Source organism: Hippichthys cyanospilos, chromosome 1, assembly GCF_059441005.1.
Source record: "Hippichthys cyanospilos isolate Australia breed blue-spotted pipefish chromosome 1, RoL_Hcya_1.0, whole genome shotgun sequence".
Taxonomy (NCBI): domain Eukaryota; kingdom Metazoa; phylum Chordata; class Actinopteri; order Syngnathiformes; family Syngnathidae; genus Hippichthys; species Hippichthys cyanospilos.
Window position 1 is genome coordinate 14,925,244 of NC_142369.1, and position 16,387 is coordinate 14,941,630.

General features: G+C 41.5%; 1 protein-coding gene across 2 annotated transcripts in view; it reads left to right on the plus strand.

Annotated features, from left to right (window-relative positions):
- Positions 1–15,961, plus strand: part of bmp1a (bone morphogenetic protein 1a) — a 39,389-nt gene extending 23,428 nt beyond the window's left edge. Inside the window, exons 7-21 of one of the 2 annotated variants that reach the window (XR_015865163.1) lie at positions 3,893–4,017; positions 5,347–5,462; positions 5,636–5,738; positions 7,328–7,444; positions 7,829–7,974; positions 8,068–8,263; positions 9,832–9,957; positions 10,311–10,471; positions 10,627–10,807; positions 11,669–11,794; positions 11,868–11,995; positions 12,783–12,996; positions 13,332–13,582; positions 14,773–15,089; positions 15,264–15,961. Coding sequence is in view for 1 of the 2 variants with exons in the window: in XM_088411201.1 (XP_088267327.1) it covers positions 3,893–4,017; positions 5,347–5,462; positions 5,636–5,738; positions 7,328–7,444; positions 7,829–7,974; positions 8,068–8,263; positions 9,832–9,957; positions 10,311–10,471; positions 10,627–10,807; positions 11,669–11,794; positions 11,868–11,995; positions 12,783–12,996; positions 13,332–13,582; positions 14,773–14,907 (2,125 nt within the window). In the remaining variant the exon portion in view is untranslated. Of the gene's footprint in view, positions 1–3,892; positions 4,018–5,346; positions 5,463–5,635; positions 5,739–7,327; positions 7,445–7,828; positions 7,975–8,067; positions 8,264–9,831; positions 9,958–10,310; positions 10,472–10,626; positions 10,808–11,668; positions 11,795–11,867; positions 11,996–12,782; positions 12,997–13,331; positions 13,583–14,772 lie in introns of both variants that reach the window. The other variant, XM_088411201.1, reaches the window with a different exon arrangement.
- Positions 15,962–16,387: the final 426 nt, after the last annotated feature.

Consider the following 16,387-nt stretch of genomic DNA (forward strand, 5'->3'; position numbering starts at 1 on the left):
GCTGCCACCATGGTGTCCTCTCTGTGTGTCAGATCTTCCCTTCACTCCTTTGCAGACTCCTTGCAAAGCGTGACAGCCAACCAAACTATCCTGCTCGCAGTCCACAAACCCACGTGTGAAGCCGTGAAGCATGCCCACTCTTTTAGACGGTCTGTGCCACAGAACACCTAATAAATAAAATGGCTAGACCAGAGCCTAGTTCAAAGTAATCCACATTTGGACTTTACAGCAGACACGCACTTCCTCAAGAAAGCCCATTTTACCATTACAGCTACACTGTACTGTAATACAACTGCAATATTCAGCAAAAATAATCTCTCTTGCATTTATACAACGGCACTTCAAAAACAAACTAAAACAAAATACTGCCTATCATACAAATTGAATAAACTAGAACATTAGTCCTTTTTTTTTCTTACCAGTTTTTACTAAATTGTCAAAAATCATCCGTTTTTCTGTGCCAATTTGTGTTAAAGTAATGGAAAACAGTACAATGTTCTGCCTCTGATTCATGTTTTTATTTTTGAAGTATCAAACTGAACATTTGCAAGTGTTCGTGAACGGAGCCAATGTACTTTCAAATCAGGGAATCGTCAGAGTTCTTTCATGGTCCATTCAAGGTCGCAATTGTCATTAAGACAATTTTAAGACATTGTTCTTTTGTTCTGAATCATTCGTTTTTTGTGTCGCAAGGAAATTTTGAACATGTTCAAAGTTTTGTAACAATTACTTATTCTTAAGACATTCTAAGGCAGTCTTTGCTGTCCTGAAATGGCCATTAAGATATTTTGAACATTAAAAAAAACAAAAAAAACAAGAATATCTTTAGATCAATTGCGACCTTGCGTGAACCCTGACTAGATTAAAGCAGCTACCTTTGCCAGCGTTTGCCCCCCAGTTGGGTTTAAAGGGACAAATGTACAGTAGTCATTTTAATGATTTATATTTTTGATTTTATCTCTGAATTAACCGGTTGTTGGAATTCTAGGTTTAGTTATCAGTTCAGCCATTAAAAGTCTTTATCAGTCCGCCCCTACAGATCATGTATTAACAACACAACCGACTACAGTAAGAGTTTTTGTGGCGTTGAAAGCTGTTGACTAAGAATGGGTTAGTTTGCTTACGTTTATGTGTTTGAGTCCAGATTAGCAGCATTCTTTTTAGAGAGGACTGGCTAACTCCAAATCAAATGTGTTGAAGTCATCCAATGAAGAGAGGCTGAGCACTCAAAGGAAGAATAAATACAATCGGAACCGCATTTTATATCATAGGGTTTTCTTTGGCCTTACACGGCCTTGTGAAAGTTTTTGTCAAAAGTCAAAATTGTAATAACAAACCACAATGAATAGAAAAGCTCCCTCCAGGAGGTAACAGTTGGCAGAGTTAAGGAAACACTCAGTTAGCCTTGAGCCATGTGACCTTTTGCTGACCTGATGAAAACCTTGCGCCCCCGAAGAGTTGCTAAGACCAGTGTCAGTGTACTTGATCCTCCGTCGACCTGAAGTCTTTTCTGTTCCCCTCGGGTCATTCTGCGGATTTTGCCTCATGATCTCCACAGTTCTGTGGCGACTTTGGACACAATGGCCTAGCCCTCAAGTATGTTAGGCTGATAATCTCCCATGGTCTGTTTTCACTTCAGTGTGATTCTGTCCCAATTTGTGGATTTGTGCTGATCAGTAAAGACATGAGAGGAATGGCTTCCACTTCTAAGAAAACTTTCACACAGTTCTATTTGAAGACTGTTTGCTTTTCACATATCATTCCTTATACTTATGCCTAAGTCCTGATTGGCTGATTCACCTGTGTAAGTGTCTGTCTTTGTTTGTCCAATATCAGCCTGCTGTACAGTAAATCGCCGTGGGAAGCCAGAGCTTTGCCTACGGCTGTTGTTTGCAAGATTTCATGGTTCCTCTTGATGTTTTGCGGGTTTCTTGGGACAAATAAGGCTCCGCGCCATGGTTTTGTCTGTGTCGCGTTACTCCAAGATGGAGTTCTTTACTCCAAAATGTTGTTTTGGATCGGCCCGTGGAGCACTGCCAACCCAAATAGAGACCTGCCAGTGTGCCCTTTGTCTCCTCTGACACTGGCTAGCGTGTAGCACCCCCCCTCCTCCGAGAGCTAGCTTGTGGAGCCTCAAAGAGAGACAAGCAAGCAGGAAGAGTCCAAACTGTTAGCTCAGGCTGCAGTGTTTGCACATGCCTGGCATTGATAGGCACGTCACCATGGGAACGACCAGGGAACCAGGCCGCTGCTCGCCAATACTCGGAGAAAAATGGAGATGAGAAACTAGCAAAGTGTCAAGTGAGACAGCAGTGTGAAAAGAGTCTTTCAGGACTCACTCTTCTCCCCTGGCCTTTTGTATAGCCAAATATGCCACACCTGACCTTATGGGAATTATTTCTCAAATTTCAGACCTTAAGATATGGCATACGGCTTCTGCTACTTTAACGAAGTAAATCACAATGCCACTCTAAGGTTAATATGCCAAACGGTCCCGTGTGCAATTAATATATTTTATTTGAGGAAAGTCCCTCAACAGTGTGCTTTTTGACCCACGTTAGGTGTGTGTGTAATTAACGATTCCAGGTGTGGCGGTGCGTGTTGATTCACGTCAATAATGAGTTATGATGAAAAAGCCAGGAATGTGATTACTGGCCGTGTTTTTCATGAACAGATGAGGTCTGTGAAAGGGTTTACCACTTTTGACAAACTTTTCTTGTCCTGCAATATGGAACCGACTTTTGAGACCTTGAATGATTTGAATCTTTAGCAAATACAGTGATGTCTTAAGATAAACACGACATTATGAAACTGTTGAGATTCGAACCATTGTTTGGATGATTTTTAATTGTTTTTTTGCTGTGTGAGTGTGAGTGGAATTTTACATGGTATTCATTCAGCTCACTTTACAATGAGAAGCAGTTTGGCAGTAAATATTTCTTCTGTGAGGATAATAGAAGCTGTTCATTTGAAGTTCATTAGCAATATAAACATAAAATAAAGAGACAGCTTTGCCTAATAGGCCACTATTAAATGGTAACATATAGGAAACAGCATAGATGTGTTACATACGCAAACATATAATGCTAAATGGATATTTGTACACAATTGGTTCAGCAACACATGTAGACAGAAGCTATATCAATACTCATTATTCTATCTATATATATATTTTTTTATCCTTTTCAATTAATGATAGCGTAGCACCTTTCGAGTAAGTATAAAGTATTTGTGAAACTCGTGTTTCTGCATGACTGTTATACCGCCAACTGAAGTCCAAGTTGTGGACACTAGCAGATTTGCAATTTATTATCCAGAATGCACATCCATTTGAATTCCTTGACATTACATTTAATTATGTTATTACTCGAGCCTGACCGATTTGGATTTTTGAGTCTGATGCCACTTCCAATATTTAACAGAATGAAGTTCTGATAACCAAAATAATGAATTAATTTACAAAATATTAACTAATTGATGATTAATTTAGTCAGTCGCTGGTCCACTGAATTTGTTTGTTGCTTGATTGCGATTAAACTCCGAGGCATCCTAGAATGTTTTTCCGCACTATTGGCAAGCAATTCTTTATGCAAATGATATTTAAATGTTTCTAATGGGCGGATAAATAGTGGAAATGGGGTCATCAGGTTTGCACAACAATTTGGTTAAGCACCCTGGTTGTAACTGGATTAAAATCAAGCATTTCTGAGCAGGCTTTGTGCATATTACAGTCGACTGAATAGAGTGCACATTTTTTTAGTCATTCATAAAGCGGCAATGGCAATTTCTTCGCCAGTGCAGTGTGTTACATTTCATACTTTTTTTGTTTTTGGAATGGGCTCTCAAGGGTCATGCGGAACTAACGTCAGTCTCCTTCTCTTGTGCATCACAGGGGCATCTTCCTGGACACCATCCTGCCGCGCTATGATGTGAATGGTGTGCGACCACCCATTGGCCAGAGAACCAGACTTAGCAAAGGGGATATCGCACAGGCACGCAAACTCTACAAATGCTCCAGTAAGACCAAAATGGCAGATCCTGTCTACTCTGGGCTTTTTTTTCCCCCTCCTTGTCTATTTTTGCACATGTGTGAGAGATCTCCAGTTGAGCTGCTTTCACTCGATGCATCTCCTACTGGGTGGGAATAGCCAACCCTCTATACTTATTGATGTGGTGTTTGACTACAACATCCCAGACTCCCAAGTGGAGAGGAGTTTAAACACAACCCAGCAACAGGAAGTCATCACAGATACATGGCGGTCATAAGAGGACAAAGACTAACAACAGCGACGAGGGTTACGTAAGCTTGTTGCTTTTGTGAAGCACTTTGTTTACGCTGTGATGTAAACACAATCGATAGCCTTAGCGTTTGTACATTAGGAACAGACGTCGGCTGGGTAGATTTGATGTCATGCAGTTAATTATAGGTCAGGTCAGGATAGCTGAGCTGTCAAACACGGCCATGGCTTGCAAAGTCGAACCAGCTGCTGAGGCTTGAGTCACGGCTTGAGCTGGCGCTCCCAACCTTAAATGGGCCTAAATATACAGATTAATGTATATACATCTGTGTTTGCTCCACGTCATCTCCCTCAATGACGATCTTGGAGGAAGAAACCCCCTTATGATGTGGAAGCAGTGATGAGTTCCTGGAAACCAACGAAAACCTTCCGCAGCCGTGGATCTTCTATTCGTGCAGCATTCCCGGAAAGATTTCTCATCCCCCTACATGTACCCCCAAGTGGTTTTGAACAGTTTGCCATTATTGGACACAACTAAGGGGTTCTCTTATTCACCCGGCACACACTTTTGAGATATGGCACTCACTCAAACACTTGAGGAGAGGTTTTCATTTCTCCTGCTCAGGGTCTCATGGCGCAAGATACAAATCTACGCTCCATAATTTCATTTAATTAAATGCGCCTCCATCCTCACCTTTTTGCCTTCTGGCGCCTGCATTAACATGAAGTCTTTGCATGCTTAATTTTTCCAGTTAAGCATGACCATCACGTACATAATGTATCACATCCTCTCAAGAGATGGGTTATTTATAGAGAGCCAGGTTTATTTTCAGAGGATGCGTAGAGAGAGCGCTGCATATTATCAGATTCATTTGTAAGCTCATCGGGACTAAGGTTATCATAGTTCACAAAAACCAAGTCAATAAATAGAACTAAAATTGAAAAATCATTATAATGAATAGATGAAACTGAAATCCTTAAAAAAAAAATAGTGTTTTATATATATATATATATATATATATATATATATATATATATATATATATAAAACATGGTAACAGCTCAAGCCTTAACTTGTGGGTCCTTGTGTGTTTGCCTCTGTGGACAGGATGTGGGGACAGTCTACAGGATAGCAGTGGGAATTTTTCCTCTCCAGGTTTCCCCAACGGATACTCGGCCTACATGCACTGCATCTGGAGAATATCCGTCACACCAGGAGAAAAGGTGAGAGGAGGGTAGAGGCCAAATTGGCCATGTGACCTTCAGAAAAAAAAAAAAAAAAAAAAAAACACCGCCCTCTGTACATGTTGTGTTGCCGTTTCTCTTCCAAGGTCGTTTCGCTGTTCGGCCTTTGTCCCGTTTAGTGTCAATAATCAACCCTCTCTTGATTTTTAAAGATCATTCTGAACTTCACCTCCATGGATCTATACAGGAGTCATCTCTGCTGGTATGACCATGTGGAAATCAGGGACGGATACTGGAGAAAGGCTCCCCTCAAAGGTCATTTTTGTTCATTTCAACTGCTCAATGAATTCAAAGCATTATTCCTTTCATGAGACACATTTGTTGATAATATAATGTTTTGACATGACTCTCGTCCAACTAAGTCTGACGTTATTCATTTGGCATCCCATCACAACCAAATACCCCCTGAAAGCACTTTCCATATGGAATTTTTAGGAGCACGATTCATACGTATACGGTGAACAATATGTCCCACAAGAGGATACACTTTGGCAACTCACGCGATGGAAAAACAGCCCTGGAATGGTTTTGATTTGTTTCGACCCGATGGGTTGAGAAAAAGAAAAAAATAGGGAAAACAAGTGAGTGAGGCAAAGGAAACAAGTATGCAATGTGATAGCACCGCATGATCATAGTCTTACCTAAACGAATATGTTGATTTACACTCATAATGTAATGATACAAAAAGGGGTCAAGTCAAAAATAGTGTTTTATAGCAATGATGTGTTCTATGTGGCCTCACTAGTTTTTCTCACATTATTCCACACCCTGTGTAACCCATGTTTAATTCCTCACACTTTTATGATGAGTTACTACTTCCCCTTAATTTTTCTGATATACATAACTCCAATTTCAACATGTTCCAAACATTCAGTGTGGTTGCTCTCTTTTTTAAATTCCAAAAATGTTCAGTTTTATTAAAATTTCAAGTTTTTCAAGCAAAAATTCAACATTACACATTCACATCATTCCCTTTGGAAATCCCAAACAGCGTGGGCAGCATGGCTCGGGAGTAAAGTGGTCGTCCCCCAGCTGAGAGGCTGTGGGTTTGATCCCCTGACCATCCAGACCATGTCAAAGTGTCCTTGAGCAAGACACTGAACCCCTGACTGCTCCTGATGCTATGTCATTAGTACGTAAATGACTTGTTAGTGTAAAGTGATTTGAGAACCCAAGGTAGCTATGTAAGTGAAAGTCTAAAACTTCAAAAAATCCACACATACCAAAAATTCAACATTTTCACCATTAAAACACCTCAAAAATGTTCAAAAGGATTTTTTTTTTTTCTGCTATAAATGTGACCTTTTCGTGATCTATTCAAATCCTTCTAACTTTAAACTACTCACTTTATCCCTACTGATGCTAGCCAATGACTGGGCACACAAAGAATAACAACCATTCACACATACAAACAGACCTAAGGTCAATTAAGAGTGTCTAAAATACTGTGCATATTTTTTGGAACGTGGGAGGAAACCCGATGAAAACCTATGTAGGCACGGGGAGAACATGCAAACTCCACACAGCAAAGCCAGAGCCAGACGCGAATGTATGACCTCTGTACTGTGAGGTGGACATACTAACCACTAACCAAAAAGTTGACATTTCCAAGACTCAAACACTCACATTTTTCAAAATTCACAATTTTTGAGCGGGTTTGATGCCAAAAAACTTCACACTTGTCAAAAATTCTAGATTTTCACAATTAAAATACCAACCAAAATAGGAGAAACATCTTTGAAATAAAGGAGGCCAAAATACTGCACAGTGAATAACGTTTACATTACAATTTAAAATCTTGTTTTTTTTTGTGTGTGTATGTGTGTGTTTCCCTTCTCCTTCAGGTCGATTTTGCGGCGACAAACTCCCCGAGCCAATCATTTCCACCGACAGCCGGCTGTGGATCGAGTTCCGCAGCAGCAGCAACTGGGTGGGGAAAGGTTTTTCTGCCGTTTATGAGGGTAAGCGAGCAAGCCGGTTCCCGACCTCTACTCCTCAGCGTCGGCGATGTCGCTCAGCTGAGTGAACTCGCACATCCGTCTCCAAGCTGCAGTAATATCCTCCTTTTTTGGCACCCTCACTGCTGATGTGTCAGCCACTTTATGCTGCATTAATCAGATTTTGGCCAGCCCTCAGAATCGGCTCTATTGTTTCCAGGCCGTGCAGAAGCGCGCGTGTGTGTGTGTCTGTGTGTGCGCGTGTTAGTCACTGAGTGTGTATGTGCATGTCAGCTAATCCACATTGCGAAAATCCGATCAGTGCGCACACGTTTTATTTTCTTAAGGCACACGATAATCATTTGACTATGAATTGAATTTGTATTCTTTTCTTCCTGTCATGTGCAGCCATCTGTGGTGGGGAGGTGAAGAAGGACAGCGGCCAGATCCAGTCCCCCAACTACCCGGACGACTATCGACCCAACAAAGGATGTGTGTGGAAGGTTACTGTAGCTCAGGGCTACCACGTAGGCCTTACCTTCCAGTCCTTTGAAGTAAGGCCCCGCCCTGGCAAATCTTAAAAGCATGCCTCCTCCAAAATTTGGCCCGAAGCTCACCGGCCCAAAAACAAACCTTCTGTCACGCAGATTGAGAGACATGACAGTTGCGCATACGACTACCTGGAGGTGCGTGACGGAAACTCGGAGAACAGCCCCCTGCTGGGCCGCTTCTGTGGCTACGACAAACCAGATGACATCAAAACCAGCTCCAACCAGCTGTGGATGAAATTTGTTTCAGATGGCTCCGTCAACAAGGCCGGATTTGCGGCCAACTTCTTCAAAGGTCAGAGTTTAAAGGTTGTGAACGCCGGAGGGAGAAGTAATGTGTTTGGCATTACCACTCTAAATCTCACTGGAACCTCAAAGCTCAAAGTCCCCTCCCTCCCATTGGAAATATTGAAAGTTGGAGATTGTTATCATAATAAGCTTTAACTCTTTCAATACCAAGCATTATTGAAAAAGGAAACCTCTAGAGGGCCGGTATATTTAGCGTTTTCACTCACCTTTCAAGGCCAACAGAATGTGTGCTATGCCTCTGTAAATATGGGTGCTGCCATCAAAAGATTGACTTCCATTCTTCAGTTACACTTGCATGTAGGTAACAGCTGTGTTGTAAGTGTGGAAACACTGCCATTCAGTGGTCACAGTTATCACTACAGTGCTCAATTGGCTTATATTAGGTAAACATTAGTTAAGGGTGTCAGCTCTTCTCCATAAAAACGTATTTGACCAGAATTTTATGATGTATTACTATTTTAAAAGATGAGAATTCTCATCCATGGCACTGAATGAGTTAATGAACAGAATCTCACACCACCTAGCTATTTTCTACTGTTTCAGTGGATGATATCGAACTATCGAGACTGCGTCACTTATTGAGTGAAACCTAGTTTACGTTCTATTTCGGGGAATGTTCCTCAAGACTTTTTTTTTTTTATGTGTCCTTTAATGATTGACATTCTCACCCAATTATGTGTTAAATGATGAAAAAAATAATTCAATTATGGGTCCCAAAAGGCCGATCCAATATTTAGGTCCCAAAAAAAGCTTCCTTTTGTCCAAGACAACTTGGCTCATAATTTGGTTATATTTGACCAAACTGATTTTAGAGTTTACATAGTGTAAAATTTTGTAATCTGAAGCCACAACCCATGATGGTACTTGCAAGAAAACTAACCAACTCCAACTTTTGGCTTCACTCACCAGATCATGCTGCTTAAAGGCACACATCCTACATTCTAAAAACAGTTGGGTTAAAAACAACTCAATTCTGGTCACAAAAGAACTGACACAATATTTAGGTCCGTTTTTTTTCTACAAACAGCCCCACAAATATGTCATTTTGTTCAAAACAACCTTAAAAATCAATTTCTTTTATATAATGTCACCTAGAAGGGTCAAATTGACCCAAACATTGTGTTGGTCCTTTTTTTTTTTTTTTTTTTTTTTGACCCAACTGTTGTCAGAGTGCACACAAATACTATGAACAGTAATTACACTTCCTAAAACTGTTTTTTTTTTTCCCCGTTTCTTTGATAATGATATCTTTTTTTAAATTGTGATTTCTTTTGATATACAATTGTTCTGAGAAAAACACAAAAGATTTTGGTGTTTTATTCTGGGTGGGAGGGTTGGAACAGAATCATAGGATTTCGCTTCCTTTCAGTCGGAAAAAAAAAGTCAAGTCGAGGTGCCATTGTACGTCATTTGGGGCGTTTAAGCTCGGTGGTCACCATATGTTATTGAGCCATTGGGTTCTGTGTGAACCTCCTTGTTTGGAGGATGTCTTGTACGGCCCCATGGAAGCAGGGGGCCCAGCTGAAAGGGGCCGAACGTATCTTTGTGTTTCAGAGATGGACGAGTGCTCCAAGCCGGACAACGGTCGCTGTGAGCAACGCTGTGTCAACACGCTGGGCAGCTACAAGTGTGCCTGTGACCCAGGCTATGAGCTGGCCGCTGACAAGCGCAGCTGCGAGGGTATGTTGGACGGTGTTTTCTTAGGTCGGAACTATTGCATTTTCACCTTTTCAATGCTGCCAAAGCCACGTTTCACCCTGGAGAACACACTGGTCTTGACACAAGTAGTCCCGCGTAAACAAGCATTTGATGAAGACGTCAGATCACGGAGCTTGACAGTGTGTGGATCCTTTGAAAGTTCATGCAAATAAAGAATTGATATAAGCCTCTTTTCCATGTTTACCTTGAAATTGACTTCTGAACATTCCTCTCAACCACGAATAGCCAAGTTAGGGCGTAGCAGTTGTTGTTGTAGCAGATTGCTAGGTTACATAATTCATCCTGAGCATTCTTGGACTTTCTGTGTTGCGCAGCTGCCTGCGGAGGCTTCATCACCAAGCTGAACGGCTCCATCACCAGCCCCGGTTGGCCCAGAGAGTACCCCCCCAACAAGAACTGCATCTGGCAACTGGTGGCCCCCACGCAGTACCGCATCACTCTGCTCTTTGACGTCTTTGAGACTGAGGGCAATGACGTGAGCACTGGGGTTCTTATGTATCGGCGCTGGGTGGGTTTGTTCTGTTTTCCTTTTGTCACCGTGCGCATTGCTGTCGCCCCCCCTCCACAAATCCCTATTGTCACCGCCAAGGATGTTGCAGCCGCTTTATCGGCCTTCGTATCTATGCTCAGGTTTGCAAGTATGACTACGTGGAAGTGCGCAGCGGCCTCTCTGCGGATTCCAGGCTACACGGAAAGTTCTGTGGCGCCGAGAAACCCGAAGCCATCACCTCTCAGTACAACAACATGCGCATTGAGTTCAAGTCCGACAACACGGTGTCCAAAAAGGGCTTTAAAGCACAGTTCTTCTCAGGTGAGTTCCTCTCGCTCAAATTAGATTTCTTCACAAGTCACGCGCAAGTAGAGTTGATAGAGTTATAACGTAAGAATCTACTACGGAATTCATTTGTTATTACAGAATAATGTATCAAACTAATTGGCTTTCGCATGATGTAGTTCAGAAGAAGCCTCAAAAACATACAGATTTAATGACGTTAAAATGAAATATTTCATTTGCTGTTCCATACAACAGCTTTTTTTTACTGCAACATAAATAGTATGGTATTCTTTGTAGTACAGGATGAAGTAGTAATTCTCAACCCAACTTTATCTATTTTTAAAACAACCTTTATTGCATACAACATGTTGTTTGTGGAGCAGCAGTGGCGGAGCAGACTTTTATCAGTGTGCATGCACGTGTCTGTTTGTGTCAGTGGGTGGGGTGGGGTGGGAGTGTGGGGACAACGCTATCCCAGAGAATCCATAAAAACAACAGTTTGCAAACACGCTTCCAACAATCAACACCAAATTTCATATTCAATATAATTTTCACACGTACATGCATGTGCAGTACATACACAGTTACCACATTTATTCAGATTTTTTTAAAACTTACAGTATAATAATATAATATAATATAATATAATATAATATAATATAATATAATATAATATAATATAATATAATATAATATAATATAATATAATATATACATACTGTAAATCTATAAATAAAATGATAGTAAGTACGATGACTTTTTATGCTGGCTGGTTGTTTTTTACACTTCTTGTCCTTTACACTCATATGTTCACTCATTGGTCAGTGAGCTTTTATTCTGACACCTGTGATCAAAATCTCTGTCATTGACGTGACTGTCGCTCGTGCGCGTCCTCAGACAAAGACGAGTGCTCCAAGGAGAACGGCGGCTGTCAGCACGAATGCGTCAACACCTTCGGAAGCTACAGTTGCCAGTGCAGGAGCGGATTTGTGCTGCACGAGAACAAGCACGACTGCAAAGAAGGTAACCGGCCCGAAATGCCTTTTCGTCGCATGATGATGACATCGTCATACACTCACTTGTGTTTTCTCTGCAGCCGGCTGCGATCACACAGTGACCAGTGTGAGCGGCACCATCACCAGTCCCAACTGGCCGGATAAATATCCGAGCAAGAAGGCGTGCACCTGGGCGCTCACCACCACGCCTGGCCACCGCATCAAAATCGTACGTTACACATTGCTTTTCACACTTCCTAGGTTGAAGGTTCCAATCCAGACTCCTTTGTGTGTGGAGTTTGCACGTTCTGCTTATGTTACTTACTTCCTCAGAATATTTGTTTTTTATTACGTGAAGTCTAAATTACTTATTGATGCAAATGTGAGAGCGGATGGTTGAATTTTTGTTCATGTCAATTTGTGAACTGAGATTGGCCTGTGACCAGGACATCTCAAGTGTTGCTTAGTACATTCACAGGTACAGTGATGCCTTAAGATATGAGCTTAACTCTTACCGTGACCATGCTTGTAACTCAAAACACATCTCAAATCCTCTTTACGAATGAATTGAAATGCTACTAATTTGTTTTCGGATTCCACACTAAAAACAATGTATGTGTTTTTGCTTTTAATAAGCAAAAAGAGCATAATGGAGTTAAAAAAAAAAAAAACTATAAGTAATAACATAATCAAATACAATGTAAACAATGAATAACTCAATTCAAATCATTGTCCCGCTCTTTCTGGTCTGCCCCCCTGGTTAGCCACCGGGAGCCTTCTAATACTGTAAATTAGCTCAGTAGGATGCTGTGATTACAGTCTTGTATGGAGGATAAAGAATATATGCACGTCAGCATTATTACTTGCATCACTAAAAACATGTAAGTCACATATCAAGGCGGCACTGTATTGTATATGTAGGTTGCACTGTACATGTACTTAATGAAGTGGCCTGTCACCGTCTCATAAGAAGCACCGGATGTGAATGTAACGTCATCATTCTTTCTCTGTCGTAGGCTTTCAATGAGATTGACATGGAGGCTCATCTGGAGTGCGCTTACGACCACATCGAAATCTACGACGGGAAAGACGGCAAAGCTCAATCCCTCGGTCGCTTCTGCGGCACAAAGAAGCCGCAGCCCATCGTATCCAGCGGCAATCGACTCTTCATCCGCTTTTTCTCTGACAACTCTGTGCAGAAGAAGGGCTTTGAGGCATCTCACACCGCAGGTACTGTCACATATACGGATTAGAGATGGATGATTTTTTTGTTTGTTTGTTTTTTTAAGGCTATTGTGTACACAGCACAATCAATTTGAAATACAATTGATTGCTTTAATTGCTTAATCAATATATCTCGGTACATTCACTGTGAAGAAACTGATGGGGGCCTGATTTCCTCCCACCATCCGACTGGAAAAGTATCTGAACTTTCATTTGAAATACTTGCAAGTTGGGGCACTTGTAAGTCAAAGTGCTACTTGCCTGGGCTAGAGACTTTATCACAAAATAATCTCTTTGCATACAGAAAAGTTGAGCTCTTTACTTGACTTTTCTACGCACAGAGTGCGGCGGTCGGCTGAAGGCTGAGGTCAAGACCAAAGACCTGTTCTCCCACGCCCAGTTTGGCGACAACAACTACCCCGGAGCCTCCGACTGCCAGTGGGTGATCTCGGCCGAGAAAGGCTACGGCGTGGAGCTCATCTTCCAGACCTTCGAGATCGAGGAGGAGGCGGACTGCGGCTACGACTACATGGAGCTCTTTGACGGGGCTGACACCAAATCTCCACGATTGGGTCGTTACTGTGGTTCCGGGGTAAGCGTAACAATGCTTAAAAGATGAGACCGAGATAACTCCTTTCAAAACTTTGCAACTCAACCTAAGAAAAAAAAGTCCTTCAGAAGAAACAGAAGAAAAACAGGCTATTTAAACACCAGGACCTTCAAGCAAATGCTAACATATATTGCAATACTCGGTAGATGGGCCAAATTAGCACACCATCTACGAAACGGTAAATAAAAGTAAAGCTAGAAGAATGTGGAGTCTTATATCATCGATCCAGAATCAAGATTTTGAAGTGCACAAAGCATCACATCATGTTTGACAACAAAGCCAGTTCATGCATTAATGCTAATATAGTGTCAGTATATTACGTAGTGCTATTGCCTCTCCATCAGGTTTGAATTACACTAGTTCCAAGGTTTAATTATCTGGCCATTCCCCAATGGTACTGTCCAAGTTTCACCAGGCGGGACAGACTCCTCTGAGAAAGGGCGATGACAGACAAACAGATGCTGGATATTCGGCCGCAAGCTCCCAAAAATACAATTCCAACTGTTTCTGCTGAGCTTTTTCACTTAATTTCCTAAAAAGTTGTTTTCCTTGGCCTTTTCAGGTTTTTGTGTTGTTGTTGTTTTTTTGTATGTTTCATTTTAATTGGGTTTTAGAATTAGTCTTAGCTTTCTTATTTTAATATGTGGGATATTTGTTGAGTGAAGGATTTAAAAAAACTCACTAGGTATAGTAATAATGTACTCCACAGTTACCAAATGACTTTTTGACCCCCCTTAATTCGTTTGGCTAGTACGACCAAAATAAATGCATAATGAAATAAAATAAATTATGAAAATAAATTGGTAAGTCTCATGTATGATATTAATTGATAAAAATGAAGTCAAAGAAATATTTTTATCGTTAATTTGTTTCACTTTATTTATAAACACAAAGTCCAATGTAGTTTGTTAGTTATCTGTCAGTCTCCATTCTTTTATTTTGAAATCCTTCAATTCACTTTTCAGACATTTTTTTTCCCATTCCCCCCACACACTTTAAATGAGTTAATAATTTGCAAAGGTATTGAGCATATCTTTGGAAAAATGTTATGACATTAATTAAATATTGCTTGTAAATCGGCTTCAGCCCAACAGTGACATTTTCGGTTTTAGCCGCAAATTGAGGAGGCGCGCTCCCAACTCACTGTTTTTGCCACCCCTTGTCTCCCCCAGCCTCCCGAGGAGATCTACTCTGCCGGCGACTCCATCGTGATCAAGTTCCGCTCGGACGACACCATCAACAAGAAAGGATTCCACGTGCGCTACACCAGCACCAAGTTCCAGGACACGCTGCACTCGCGCAAGTGACGAGCGGGGGCCGCAAGGGGCCGCGCGGGGCAGAGGGCCACCCGGAGGGGCCCCAAAGGGAGGCTCCCGCCTACCGCTCGGAAACCTTCGGCCACCAACGCCAATCAGACGCGACAGAGCAGCCGCAAGACCGCCACCAAGCGCACCTCAGCTCCCAGGGGCTCCAGCTCCCCCCGCAGACTGTGAGGAGTAAAGCCATTTTGCAGTCACACCTTGTTTGTACCTTTTTACGCTTAGGATCGGGCTTTGGCGGACGGCGGCGGGCGGTTGGGGCGGGGGCAGTTTACCGACCTGGCCCCCCACCCGTTTTGGTTCTTTTGTTTTAGTGGGATTTTTTTTTTCTTTTTCTTTTTAAGGGTGCCTCCTAACATATGGCACAACAAGGAAACCAGTGGATTCTCAGGACCTATAGGAAATGGCGGGCATCAGCCGGATCGACCTCTGCTTTTGCCACGCCGCACCAGACCGCCCTCATCATCATCATCATCATCCCCATCATCATCATCCTCATCATCGTCATCACGAAGGACTTGAGCGGAGATGTCGGCTGTGTCGCGGGAGACGTGCTACAACAGCGGCAGCGGCGTTTTGTGTAACCAGCAACGTGACGGCCACACGCTCACTGTTAGCATTAACAAAGGAACATAAGGAAGCAGTTTTCTTATTAAAGGACTAATCAATGAAATGTGGTCCATGGTCTTCTGGTTGGTCATTACTGTACCTCCATGATGTGTAGCGTATGTGAGCGTGCGTGCGCGCGTGTGTTTGTGTGTGTGGGTGTGTGTGTGTGTGAGAGCTTTCAAAGGGAACATGTGCTTTTTTTTTTCTCAGCTCAAACCAGTTAGCACTTTACAGTGAATTGTTCCAAAATCATTGAGCGTCTATGAATTTTTGTGAAATGCAATGCCAGTTCACTTATTTTTAAATGCATTTTATCTCTCTTATTCAACATTGTTTTCATTTTTTTTTCCCAGTTGCTCCATTTTAGTTCCTCAGGCATACTTGAACTATGTGTGTGCCCTGTGACGTGGGGTAATAAAGATAATGACTTATGTGTCTGTCTTTTTACACTTTATCCTAGGATTAAGGCAATGCCTCTTATTTCCCTCCTTGCTCCAGTGACGTATTCCTCAAGAACCACCACTTGAACACCTACTATAGAGCCCTATTAATGCCTTCTAATATATAGTCATTGTTGTTTGCTGAATATATGATTGCTCAAGTCAATCTCTTCCTCGTTTTATCTTTGTCTATATATACACAGTATGAATATATACACTGTATTGTATTCATATAGTGTATATATTCATACTAAAAAAAATAATGTTTTATATATATATATATATATATATATATATATATATATATATATATATATATATATATATATCTCACAAAACAGTATTTTTTTTTATTTTATTTAAAAAAATGGCATATGTGTTTTTAACAACCATGTATGGGAAGGTATTGGTTTTCTTTT